Source organism: Sapajus apella, unplaced genomic scaffold (genome assembly GCF_009761245.1).
Source record: "Sapajus apella isolate SASKATOON/1434 unplaced genomic scaffold, GSC_monkey_1.0 scaffold34, whole genome shotgun sequence".
Taxonomy (NCBI): Eukaryota; Metazoa; Chordata; class Mammalia; order Primates; family Cebidae; genus Sapajus; species Sapajus apella.
In genome coordinates, this window is record NW_022436974.1 from 7,544,216 (window position 1) to 7,557,214 (window position 12,999).

The 12,999-nt window shown below is 37.2% G+C and overlaps 2 protein-coding genes across 13 annotated transcripts in view; one reads left to right on the forward strand and one right to left on the reverse strand.

The window, feature by feature from the left end:
• Positions 1-244: 244 nt before the first annotated feature.
• On the reverse strand, positions 245-5,847 carry ANKRD49 (ankyrin repeat domain 49). Of its 3 annotated transcripts, none has more exons than XM_032295751.1 (3): positions 5,757-5,847; positions 2,889-3,235; positions 245-1,786 (listed from the first exon to the last, which is right to left on the reverse strand). In XM_032295751.1, the coding sequence occupies exons 2-3, from the start codon at positions 3,141-3,143 to the stop codon at positions 1,325-1,327; spliced, it is 717 nt and encodes a 238-aa protein (XP_032151642.1). In that variant the 5' UTR covers positions 3,144-3,235; positions 5,757-5,847; the 3' UTR covers positions 245-1,324. The 3 variants fall into 3 exon arrangements, with proteins under 3 accessions (XP_032151642.1, XP_032151643.1, XP_032151644.1); XM_032295752.1 differs by having other exon boundaries at positions 5,622-5,798; XM_032295753.1 differs by lacking the exon at positions 5,757-5,847 and adding an exon at positions 4,235-5,594.
• Positions 5,848-5,918: 71 nt separating this feature from the next.
• Positions 5,919-12,999, forward strand: part of MRE11 (MRE11 homolog, double strand break repair nuclease) — a 77,133-nt gene continuing 70,052 nt past the window's right edge. For 7 of the 10 annotated variants that reach the window (XR_004274261.1, XR_004274260.1, XR_004274262.1 and 4 more), the window contains exons 1-4: positions 5,919-6,003; positions 6,897-7,012; positions 8,653-8,785; positions 12,025-12,185. Coding sequence is in view for 6 of the 10 variants with exons in the window: in XM_032295744.1 (XP_032151635.1) it covers positions 6,993-7,012; positions 8,653-8,785; positions 12,025-12,185 (314 nt within the window). In the remaining 4 variants the exon portion in view is untranslated. Of the gene's footprint in view, positions 6,004-6,058; positions 6,209-6,239; positions 6,386-6,887; positions 7,013-8,652; positions 8,786-12,024; positions 12,186-12,999 lie in introns of those variants that run through there. The other 3 variants (XM_032295745.1, XM_032295746.1, XM_032295747.1) reach the window with 3 other exon arrangements.

Below are 12,999 nucleotides of genomic sequence, written 5' to 3' on the forward strand. Positions count from 1 at the left end.
TATAAGTCTTGGTGGACATTTAAAAAATTTAACTTAAAGAGCAATTGGTGTAATTCCCTTCTCCCAGAGTGTTCTGATGTTGAGAAGATAAAACTTTGGCAACCATCATAGAGGGACTAGGTAGTCAATGGGAAATTGCTGCTGTAGAGACTGACAGTAGATATTAAATAGCTAAACGCGTGCTGGATAAATAATGTTCTGGACCCAAGAAAGACATACGCAGTTAAAAAAAAGAATTCATGCCTTTTGTGTTGTTCAAAACTTGTACTTTATTTTTCGCAAATATTTTTACTTATGCTGTTTGTCATTATCCACAGTGGTTTTTTTGTTTGTTTGTTTTTTAAAAGCCTGAGCCACTTTGTGGTTTTAGCCTCAATATAATAATCATCCCCTTACTCTCAGAATTCATTTTCCCATTAGTTTGCCCTTGTATAGTTTGTAAAAATGAGGACCTTAGAAAATCAACATTTCCTGTGAACTTGAGAGATTATGAGAGCAGTGCCCAACTCAGTAGGATTAGGCAGGTAAAACCAGTTGGATAGCAGATATATTATGATCTCTTGGACAAAGGTATAGTTGTGTGCATGTCTACAAGGTCATAATGATTCGCCATTAGCATAACGATCATTAGGTTGACCAGGGTGAGGTAGGACTATCCAAGGGATTGTGTAAATTGTGGCAGGGGAGGCAGTATACAATATTCATGAATTAAACACCTAGCTAAATGCTTTCCTGAAAATGGTCTGTGTTCTAAAAGACAAGGATCTAGGTTTTTGCTGTTTTTTTCTTTAACTTATGAAGATTCAAGTTACTAATATCTTACTTGCACTGGTTTAAAATGAAAGCAACTGGCTATGGTAAGGTAGAGAAGACAGATGAATTATATCAGAATATTTTAGACTTTTAAATGAGGTTCTGAGTTACCTCACCTTATAAAAATATGTCAATATACAATTACTAATTGTATATTGCTAATTACTCAACAAAGATCTAGGATGTGGGATATTTAAAAATACATTTCTCTTGGATCAGCACCAAAAATATCAGTTTCTATACAACCCGTGTCAAGTTTTGAAGTATACACACATTAAAATTATTTCTGATAAAAATGACAAACTCCACAGAAATCATTAAAGATATATGCAAACAACTTTCAAATACATTTGACATCAAAGTCAGGCAATCCGCTTGGAAGAACATTATAATGAATACGACAGAATTTTTGTAGTAAGATGTTTGACATCAACTTTGATTATGGGAATACTTTACATCTCACACAAAGGAGGCACTGGCACTTAGAAACTTAAGAAAATTACTGTAACTGTTAAGACTGAGGTGAAGAATTTGTACAGCCTTCCACAATTTCAAAGAGGTAGTGATAGAGACTTGTCCTCCTGGCAATATCAAATGCAGTTTCTTCCAAGTTGTTTTTCAGCCCTGGTTTGACGTAACGGTTCATCAGGAGGAGTTCTAGGGTATCCTTGCTGTCTCTGTTCCCAGCAGCAAGATGCAAGGGGGTCAAGAGGCCTTTTGTTTGGGCATTGATATCTGCATCATGCTGCAGTAAGAAAGAAGCCACTCTGGTATTATTCCACTTACAAGCACTGTGCAGGGGCGTCCAGCCATCCACAGTCACTGCATGAACATCTGCCCCCTGAGCAATGAGCTCCCGGACAATATCTAAGTGTCCACTGTAGGCTGCGCGATGAAGAGGCGTATACTCATCTTCATCCCTAGTGTTCACGTGAGTGGCCTTTTCAGAAAGTAGTCTCCGCACCGTAGAAAGCTGAGAAGAAAAAAAGAAATCTTTCAACTCAACTCAAACCAAAACAACAAATAAAGTTGCCATGTGGGGTTAGATTTAATTAAATTGAATAAAAACATCCTTGTTAGTTGATGACTTTAAAATGAAAATGATTTAAGATCTCTTTTTTGAGAAGAGAGGACTACTGATTTAAGACGGGACAAGTTAGTGTTAACTACACTTTGTTGCTTCTACGAATGAGATTCTCTGAATACCAAACCATATATTTACTCCTGGTCCAACTAAGGTTTACTGCATAAAAGCTTTAGTCCAATGAATAACATAGGCTTTAGTTCTATTTAATATTTTATATGTTATCTGTGAAGAAAACATAGCTGCTTTATTTTTCCATAGTAGGATTATCACATCAATATACACACTGTATGAAATGTTTAAAAATAAAACTTTTAACAGAAGAATAAAGTATTAATAAGGAATTCTAGGGATTCAAGAGCTCAATTCCTTCTAAATACAATCTTAGAAACACCCTTTCCGGTTGTAATTTTTAGTTTCTTATATGGGTCTTTGGTTAAATGTGGCATGCTCTTGGGTTAAAAAGCTATTTAAAATGCAAGACCCTTTTAGTTATTAGTTTACTAACACAGGCAATGGGGAAACTTTGTAAAATGAAGTGGAAGTGGCGAAGTAGGGTTCATTCCACTATGATGATCCTGGGAAATTAATATCCCTGAATCTCAATTTCTTACTCTATAAAAGAGAAGACTATTATTCCTAGGGATATATGAAGATTAAATAATGTAATAATGTACCTGGTATAGTTGGTATTTAATAAATGTTAATTTCCATCCTCTCTTTCCTAAATGATCCTAATGACTTTATATAAATGATTCGAAAATATAGATGATTTCTTGTTATCTTTATGGATAATTATCCATAACCCCCCAAATAATACCTAGCATGATATTTTGCAGCTTAATATGTGCTTTCATGTACATTGTCTCATTTGATCCTCATAATTGAGAGATAGGTACGATGGCCACAATGGTAAGGGAGTCTTCTGGACTGAACCCAGTGCTTTTCCTACTGTTAAACTTCCCTCTCTTTTTTTTTTTTTTTTTTTTACCCGGTTTTTTTCAGCAGCCCAAAGAAGCAATTTGCTTGGGTCTTTTTCCATTTTTTTTTCTTGCAATCGATACCACTCTTCATCTTTTTCATCTTGCTCCTCGTCTTCATCAGAATTGCCTACCCAGAGACTTTGAGTCCCAGTAGGAATAAGGTGTCCATGTGTTTCCAACAATTCAAGTTGGTTAAAGTGTTCAGAAAAATCCAAGGAATTCTCTTGGTCTAGTATTCCATCATTTCCTTTTTCTTTTTCCATTTTTACTATTATTCTAAATAAAAAGCATTTCAAATGCCATGGTAAAAACAATCTTTCTAGAGATGAATTATGACTGCTTTATTCATCAAGATCTGAAAATACAAATACAAAAGTTATTAGTAAAACAATAATTCAAGCTTTATCAATTGCATAGATAAATCTTGCAAAGATACACAATTAAACTCTGTCTAAACTCTTGTTTTCTTCACGATATCCCTTACATACACTGAATATTGGTGCTGGCAGATTTCAGTTATCTGTGCTCTTTAATGGTCTAATGCTTCTTTTGTTGTTTTCTTCTAAGTCAACTATATTACTATAACATTTTTAATCTTTAGGTATGAGGGTATTATGGTAAGAGTGATGAATGCTTGAAGGTTTTGAAGCATAATACAATGAAGACAGGTGTATTCAAGATTTTTATAAACTAGACACACAGATAATATAGAGCAGACATAAAAACTAATTCCTAAAAATCTACTTCGAAGAATCAGGGATTCTTGAAGACGGAATAGCCCCCAAAAGGACATCTGTCCCAGTCTCTGATCAGTGTTTATATCTTTATCACAACATCTAGACTAATTATCCTATTTCAACTTTGATAATTTCAGGCCTAGGAAACTTCACTGCTTTAAAAAGTAGTCCTATTCATTGATAGGCAACTATAGTTCTTAGTTGGCTCCTTGTTTTCAATTGAATTTTGGCTGTCATTCTTTCCTTCATACAACTCATATGAATAGAATGTCTTGTATGTGCCAATTTCTGGGTACTGGGATTCAGTAATGAGCAAGACCCATGTCTTCACCTCAGGAAGCTTACTCTAGTGTAGGTGACCGGCAAAGGTACCAGGTGTCTGGCAAAGACAACATGATAAGTACAACAGAACCATGTCTAGAAACCATGAGTATACAGGAGGTTCATAATTCCCCTAGTCCTAAGGGATTAAAGAAGGCTTCCTGAAGGAACTGATGTTTATTCTGCCAAGCTGCCACATTAATTTATAAACCAGTATCCGCTTAAAGAGTTACACAGCATATAAACCTTAATCAATTAAAGAAAAGGAGAAAAATCAATAGAGAATTTAAACATACCAATTCTTAGCCTCTGAACTATATGTGTTATAATCTTATCAGTCTTTCAAGGTTCTTCTCAGATGTTATCTCTTTCATTCTTTCTTGATCTTCCCATTTAGATCTCTCTGCTTTCTACTTTTTTTGGTGCTACATTTTGTTGTATTTCACCACTAACTTTGTTCTTGTTTTAGCCTCTTAAATATTATAAGCTTAAAGATAAGGACCACAGTAAATTATATTTAACTACCACTTGTCTATAGAAAGCATTAAGAAATACATCTGGCATTAAATTTAATTAAAGTCTTGGCACTTGATTTTGCCTGGAATGGATTCTGAGAAGTTCCGGAGTTAGGCATAACCCCAAGTTGCTGATTTCTTTGTACCTAATCTCACAAGTTTAACAGTGTACAATCCTAATGTACTGAATTTTATTACTAGTGGCAATAGCACTAAACTCAAGTTTAAATTTATTACTCATGTCCAGTAACTTTTCTGGACCTGTTACTTTATTGTAAAATGTAAGAATTTTACTAAAGTGTTCCTAAGGCCGATCCCACTTTTCAGTCCCATTCAGAGACACCCAATCAGAATTGCTTTGTGTTTTATTAATTCTCCTGGAGCTTCCACTTTTTCCTTCTTAAACTAATTCCTGAACCTTGCAACACAAAAATGACTATACATCAATTCATTAAACACTTAACAGATGCTAATAAATAATGTAAAGTTCACTTGTAATTATATCAAATATAGTAACCTCATACCACAGATCTTACCCTTTCCCCCAACGTGCCTTTCCTTTTAATAAAAACTCCCTTTATATAAGTTTTGAGTTTACAGATCCATGTATAATAAATTATATAAAAAATTTACTGGCATATTTAGTTTAAACCAAACCTAGGCGCATCTACCCGATTCACAGTTAAAAATCAAAACTGATTAGCATCCTTACTTGATGATGATATCAGGAATATCAGGGTATGTTTCTTAACTTAAAGGGAACATCCTATTTTGAGAGACAACCGAACTATGTCAACTCCTTACAAACAACTCAGTGATAGGCGCAGCTATAAACCTTGCAGGTGAAGGCACTGAGGTTCAGATAGATTAAAACAACTTGCCCTAGATCAAGGACCATTCAATGGAACTGAAAGGGCAGACATTCTAATTCAAAAGTTCCACATTATTTTTCACTGCACTATACATCTTACTGCTCTCAGCACAAAGCAATACAGATGTGCTGAACTCAAGGACCCAGGGGTGACACCGGTAGAAGTTCTGGCGAGTGGGAGGGAGGGAGAGGGCATCCAGCTCCGGCACTCTGCTACGGGCCGATAGCTCACAGGCCCACGAGCTCCGGCTGCGGCCTTCCAAACAGCCAAGAGCGGAGAAGCGGCTTCAGTCCTACCTGGGGACCACGACGCGGCCCAACCTGCAGGGCTCGGCCTGTGTCCACAGGCTACCCACCCCAATGGGATCAGGAGTTCTTAGATAGCGCGAGTCCACCAGGAAGCGAGGTCCGGGACAGGGAATAACTACCCACCTGACAGAAGGGAAAAACGCCGCCGTGCAGCATCTCACTTCCGGGTTCGTTTCCTCGGCTGCTCAGGGTTGGCTCCTGCGTGAGGCGGGTCCTCTCCGCTACTTTCCCCGCCCCCTCACGGCGTGCGGCAGCCAATGAGAACCAAACTGGACTTGAAGCGTCTACGTTGTCCTTGAAGTGTCGCGAGAGAAACGGATGCCGTTCTCTCCCGCCGAATTCAGGTTTATGGCCCTGCGGGTTCTCAGAGGCAAGTTCGGATAGTGCTGTTTTCGTCTCACGGATCCCGCCGTTTCTTTCCGGAAAGTAGACTGCCTCGGGTCCCGATGGTGGGGCTTTGAAGAGTCCAGGAGTGGAATAATTTAGAAATTGTATCCGCCTCCTGTTTCTGCAGGTTCCCAGGCGGAAGCCCAGAGTTCATTGGAACCTCAGGAAGACTGGGCCGAGTGGGCCAGGTAGGGGTCCTGGCGGGTCCTCTGCGTTCTAATTTCGAGGCGCCCCGCGGTAGGGGCGTGTTGAGGCTTGGAATCCTGGCGGAATTTGGAGCTCCAGACGTGGTGGGGGTTGTCTCACGGTGGCAGCCGCTCCTCCCCAAATTTAGCTTTTTTCAGTCATCCTACTGGTGCCTAAAGGTGCTCCTCTGCAGACCAAGTGTTTATTTACATTCGCTTTAAACGCGGGGCCCTTCCCTTTTCCAAACAAGCCAGATTCTTAAAAAAAAAAAAAAATCGAGTGTTTGAGCAGGAAATACAGGATTGCCTCCGTTCTCCAGAGTAACTTATGCGTGCAACTTAAAAATGTCTGCACATCTAGAGTTGTTTGTGTGTTGAACCAGAACTGTGACACTCTTTTTGCTCATTTATTTAACATATATTAATTTCCCATAAGAGCACAGTAAAGGAAAATAGGAGTTTAATCATTCTGATGAAACTAGAATGGCATGGAGATGTGTTGTTTTCTGTGCTTAGCTCATTAAAAAATAAAAGTATAGTGGGTGTTTACATGAAGATGAGACTTCCAGATTTGTCAGTCTGCTTATTTAAGACGTCTGTACCTTATGCAGTGTAAATCATGTTGGTTAAATATGTGCAGGCTTTTTAAAAAATGTGTTTTACGATGTAATTTTGTTTTTAGAATTTCTAGGATTTGGAATCGAGTGCATTTTCTTACATTTGAATACCGGACCCAGGGGTTTTTGGAGAAGAACCTGGTCCCAGAGGCGCTTGACTGACCATAAAAATGAGCCATGCAGACGCACTGTAAGCACCTGACTTCTGGTATCCCTTGTTATTTTGGGTTTCTAAAGCTTCAACTGTGATCACAATAAAAGAACACTTATTTAATAAGCAGTAAATAAGGAACCTGCTTGTGAACAGAAATATTAGTCATCAAAAAGGATATTTGGAATGTTTTAAATTTTTATCTGTTTCTTAACTGGAAGCTAATATACAGCTATAGATTGAGTCTTGCCGTAATCTGATACATATTGCTATAGTATTAAGTTTATGTCCTTAGGCTTTGTCGTAAATTATTGAAGTTATAAATATTCTTGAATTTTCCTGACAAATTCTTATTAGTCAACGCAGTTTCTGTTTAAGATTTTTAGAGTAAATTCCTCTACTATTAAATAAGCTCGAAATGAATTCGAGCAAAATGGGAATAAATAAAAGGACTGTAAAAGTTACGTGGGAAAGACTTTAGACTTGGAGTCTTTCACCCTGGTTTCAAGTCTTTGGATGCTACTAGCCGTGTGACCTTGGGGCAAATCAACAATTCTCTGAGCCTTGCCTCAGTTTCGCCATTTGTATAATTGGAATAACTATACCTTCTCAGATTAATTTTGAGGCTTAAATGAGAGAATTCATGTGAAAATACTTTATAAATTGCTACAGAAACATGTAGTATTGTGAGTTGAAAAGTATTCTGACCTACCTTCTTGGATATAGCAGTCAGAACTGTGTGCATATCATTTTTGAAGTTTTTGAAGAGAAATTGTTTCTGGAAATATCTTTTGTTTGTAAAGATTTGAATTTTGGAGATATATACAGAAGTTTTTAGAAAATTCATTGTGGTTTATTGAAAATAGCCTGAGTTTTCATCATGGGCTTTAGCCTTGTTTCTGTTCCTAATTGTGTAATAAAGCAGTTAATTTATCTGGGTTTAGCCTTCTCATTTGTCAGAGATACTAATGCCTGACTCTGGGGGGGTTGAGATAAGATCATAGAAATAAAAGTATTTTATATAATTAAAGTTAAATTTAGTGTAAGCGAGTATTAATAACTATTGCATTGCTACTTCACATTTAAGTATCTTTGAGTCTTGCCAAATTCAAATTGAAACAACTCTTGTTTTGTTACTTGGCCAATTTTATTCATGAAATCTAACCCTGTATAGAGAGTAGAGTCAAGCAGGTGACTTCAGGGGCCTGAATGTAGGTTACTAGAATATTAGTATAAAATTGACTTAAAAACTTCGAGGAAGGCTTTTTAAATTAACTTTGATTTTTCTAGAAAAGTACAAAGCCAGATTAATAACAAGTTTAGATATAGGTTCAAACCTGTTTGGTTTTTGCTGTGCAACAGAAGAGGAAAACAAGCCGACTGTTAGGCCTGGGTTACATGAGTTTGTAAAACTGGTTATAACAAGGTTATAAATTTTTGAAGCAGTTATAGAACCTTGTAAAGATTTATGTATATTTGTTACATATTGAACTAGCGGTTAGGAAAACTGTAATGTTAGTGATATGTTGACTACTTCAGATTTTCAGATGAATTATCAGGCTAAAAAAGGATTTTATTCCATATCTGTTATTATTTGTTTTATAAGTTTAAGTTTCAATTTGTTTGAATATCCTTTTAATAAATTATTAATTTATTGAAATGTTTCTTTCTTAATATAGTGATGATGAAAACACGTTTAAAATCTTAGTTGCAACAGATATTCATCTTGGATTTATGGAGAAAGATGCAGTCAGAGGAAATGATACCTTTGTAACACTCAATGAAATTTTAAGACTTGCTCAGGAAAATGAAGTGAGTGTGGTTTAATTTGTGCAATTTCTAGTATATTCTTTTAGTTAACAAGTTATTTTCCCTTCTAAAATTAGAGATTTGTTTTATAAGCTCAGGTGCTTACTTTGCCTGCTTAAATGTCAATATACTAAAAGCTCAATGCCGATTTTATGTGCTTCGTGTGCTAAATTCAAGTAGGAGCTACTTTTGTAAATAGTCTCTTAAAATTTATAGACGTTTTTGGGGTGTTTACTGAATGCAGGATCCTGTGGCAGTGTCTCTTTGAAATGTGACTGTCAAAGCCTTTGCTTTCAGAGGACATAGAAGCCAATCAGTGTGAAAGACAAAACAAATATCCACAATCTTCTGATGCAAGGTTGTATGTGATAGGAGCCCTAAGAAAATTCTAAATAGCATTTCCTTCGAGTTTAGAGGCAGAAAAGATCACATTTATATGATAGCAAGATGAGCTTAATGAAGAAGTTTATGTTTAACTTGGGCTTTGGAGGAAGGGTAGAATTTTGGTCAGTGGGGAGCATAGAGAATGTACATCCATGTGCAGCAGGAGTGAGGGCACAGGTGAGACAGTGTTAGGTATGTTAGGGGCCCTGTAGTCAATTTGCCTCTCCAGCAGGTCATAGTTAGCAAGCATGCTGAGAGACTAGAAGTGAGGGTTTGAGCTGCAATAAGGAGAGCTTCAAATATCAGATTGAGAAATTTCCACCCAGTTCAATAGAAAGTCTTCTGGCAGCAGAGTATAGTAGCATGAATTGGAGACCTGTTTGAGACTTTTTTGAAGTGCTGACCTTAGGGATGGAAAAGAGGAAATGAATGCCAGAGATACTGCAAAGAGAGGATTTATGTACTTTGGTTAGTTGTAGAGGATGGGGATGAGGGAAAACGGATGACAGTGACTCTAAGTGTGTGGAGTTTGGGTGAATAGTTACACAAAAATAGAAATAGATAAGGAAGAGAGACTTCCTCGTGTGGGAAGTTGACAAATTCTGATTTAGACAAATTTAGAGTTGGAGACTGCAATGGGACATTCAGGAAAAATTTGCAGCAGGCAGTTGAAATATCAGCCCAGGAGAGAGCTGGAGAATAAACATAAATGATGACTTGCAAAGTAACACCTCCAACCTTGACTTTTCTGCAGCGTTCTCTTCAGTTTATCTGCTAGGCCCTTAGTTCTTCCTCTCAAATGTATATGGTGCCTCTCTTCTACTGTCTTCACACTAGTAAACTTAGTTTAAAACTTTATCACATTTCACATGGACTGCAGTAGGTCCCCTTCGGCCTTTCTGCTTCCATTCTTTGCTGCTGCATCTACTCAGCATAACAGCCAAAGTGAACTTTTAAAATAATAAATCAGATCATGGCACTCTGTTGTCTAAAATTTTCCAAGTGTCCTTCTGTTGAATCTAGTATAAAATTCAAACTACAAGGTTCAACTCAATCTTGGCCCCTGCCATGAAACTTTATGTCCTGCTACCCTCTGCCTGATTTACACTACTACATCCACACTGGCATGTTCTACTCTGAGGCCTTTGCACATCTAGTTCTTTCTGCTTGGAGCACCTTGCTCTTGGCGGGGTTAACTTCTGAGTTCTCAGTTCAAGTCTTACCCTTTTGGAGACATCTTCCCTGATGCTTGCAAGCACTCTTTTATCACATTACTCTGCTTTATTTTTTTCATAGCATATTTTTAATAGCACTCTGAAATAATTTATTGAATTGTTTACTTGTTTTTTATCTGTCATCTTCACTAGAAGGAAAACTCCACGAGAGTGAAAAATCTTTTGTTTGTTCATGCTAAATCTTAATGCTTAGAAAGGATCAGAAAGCAGTGAGTACACATGTTTTAAATTTGTTAATTGAGTGAGGCAGTGGCTGGATTCTTTATTTTAGGTTCAGAGGTACATGTGCAGGTTTGTTATATAGGTAAACTCGTATGACAGTGGTTTGTTGTACAGATTATTTTGGCACCCAGATACTAATTCTAGTACCCATTAGTTATTTTTCCTAATCCTCTCCCTCCTCCTAGCCTCTGCCCTCTTGTAGGTCCCAGTGTCTATTGTTCCCCTCTCTGTGTCTATGTGTTCTCATCATTTAGCTCCCACCTAAATGGGAGAAGTGGTATTTGGTGTTCTATTCCTCTGTTAGTTTGCTAAGGATGATGGCCTCCAGCTTCATCCGCGTCCCTCCAAAGGGCATGATCTGTTTCTTTTTAATGGCTGCATAGTATTCTATGGTCTCTATGTACCACATTTTCTTTATCCAGTCTACCATTGATGGACGTTTAGGTTGATTCCATGTTGCTGCTATTGTGAGTAGTACTGCAGTGAAGATATATGTGCATGTGTCTTTATGATAGAATGATTTATATACCTTTGGGTTTATACCCAGTGATAGAATTGCCGGGTCGAACGGTAGTTCCATTTTTAGCTCTTAGAAGAATCGTCACACTGCTTTTCATAATGGTTGAACCAGCTTACACCCCCACCAATAGTGTGTAAGTGTTCCCTTTTCTCCGTAATCTCACCAGCATCTGTTCTTTTTTGACTTTTCAGTAATAGAATGGCTGGATTCTTAAAAGAATCCTTGTAAGCTGCATTTTTCCTTCCTTGAAGGCAAAGAAACTGTGGCCAAAGGAGATCTGTTTCCTGCTGGAGAATCCTGCATGTGCTTTCTTTTTTGACTCTTGAGTCCTAAAACAGAATCCTCCCCTGAGTGTAAGCTACTTACTTCTACTTTGCCCTTTCCTGCCCTTCTGCTTCCTCTATTTCCCTTCCCTGCATCCCTTAATCGTAACTGCTTCCCACCGCACACCACGCCATAACCCCATGTTGGGACTTCTAGAGGCATATTACATTTACTCGTTCTCTTGATTCTGTAAATAATGGCTGAATGAATTGAATGAATGGTTTGGATTGAATTTGGTATCTATTCCATATGTTCTGTTAAAGTGCTAAGTTTAAATTTTATTTGAATAATAGAAAAAATATGATCGCCTTTTGTAGTCTGAATCAGAGACTTGGTGTAGTAATCGGAAGATGGCTTTTTTGAAGATAGCTGAGTCAGCTAAATTGGAGTCAGATTAATTACTAGATGGAAAATCCCTTTGAATAAATGTAAATTTTTAAATTGCTGTACATAACAGTGTCTTTTGTGAGTTTTTTTTTTTTACCTCTTTCATCTGTAGTTTACAAAATTTGTACCTGTAAAACAGACTAATTTTAACACCATTTTCTGTTGATCAGGTGGATTTCATTTTGTTAGGCGGGGATCTTTTTCATGAAAATAAGCCCTCAAGGAAAACATTACATACCTGCCTCGAATTATTAAGAAAATATTGCATGGGTGATCGGCCTGTCCAGTTTGAAATTCTCAGTGATCAATCAGTCAACTTTGGTTTTAGTAAGTAAGTATACTGGTTTACTTGAGTGAATGATTACTTATGTATAGTATTTTCTGTATAAGACACATAAACACACAATTAACCATTTTGCCTTCATTATAAGCTATTTTCATAGTAAATGTCATTGTTTGAAGTTTTGTACATCATCATATTAATTTGTATTTTCCTAATTAATAGTGGGACTGACCCGGCTACTCAGGAGGCTGAGGTGGGAGGATTATTTGAACCCTGGAAGCAGAGGTTGCAGTGAGCTGAGATTGTGCCATTGCACTCCAGCCTGGGTGACAGAGCAAGAGTCCATCTCAAAAAAAAAAAAAAAAAAAAAAAAAAGGATGGGACTGAATATATTCTCAGGTTTTTATTGTACATTTTGGTATCCTCCTCTGTTCATATCCTTTGCCTATTTTAAAAATTGAGATATTTTTGTATGTTTTTCTACATGAATTGCAGAAGTTACTTATATATTCTAGTTAGTAAACCTTTGTGATGCATGTATTTTTTCCCAATCAGTGGCTTGTCTTTTGACTTTGTTTATGGATTCTTGTTGACAGAAATGTTTAATTTTTATGTAGTTAAATCTATTGGGTTTTTTTTCCCCCCCATTTGTGCCTTTGGGACTGTTTATGATATTTGTTAATTCCTATATTATAAACATACTATCATGTCTTTTCTCTTTTTTCTTCCCTTTTTTCTTGAGACGAATTCTCACTCTGTTGCCCAGGCTAGAGTGTAATGGTGTGATCTTGGCTCATTGCAACCTTCACCTCCTGGGCTCAAGCAGTTCTCCCTGCCTCAGCCTCCCTAGTAGCTGAGATTA

Bases quoted from the DNA above. Each gene is read 5' to 3' on its own strand.
- ANKRD49 (XM_032295751.1), bottom strand. From the start codon at position 3,143: ATGGAAAAAGAAAAAGGAAATGATGGAATACTAGACCAAGAGAATTCC. The intron at 1,787-2,888 runs GTAAAAAAAAAA...TTTTCTTCTCAG, and splicing joins GGGCTGCTGAAAAAAACCGG to CTTTCTACGGTGCGGAGACT.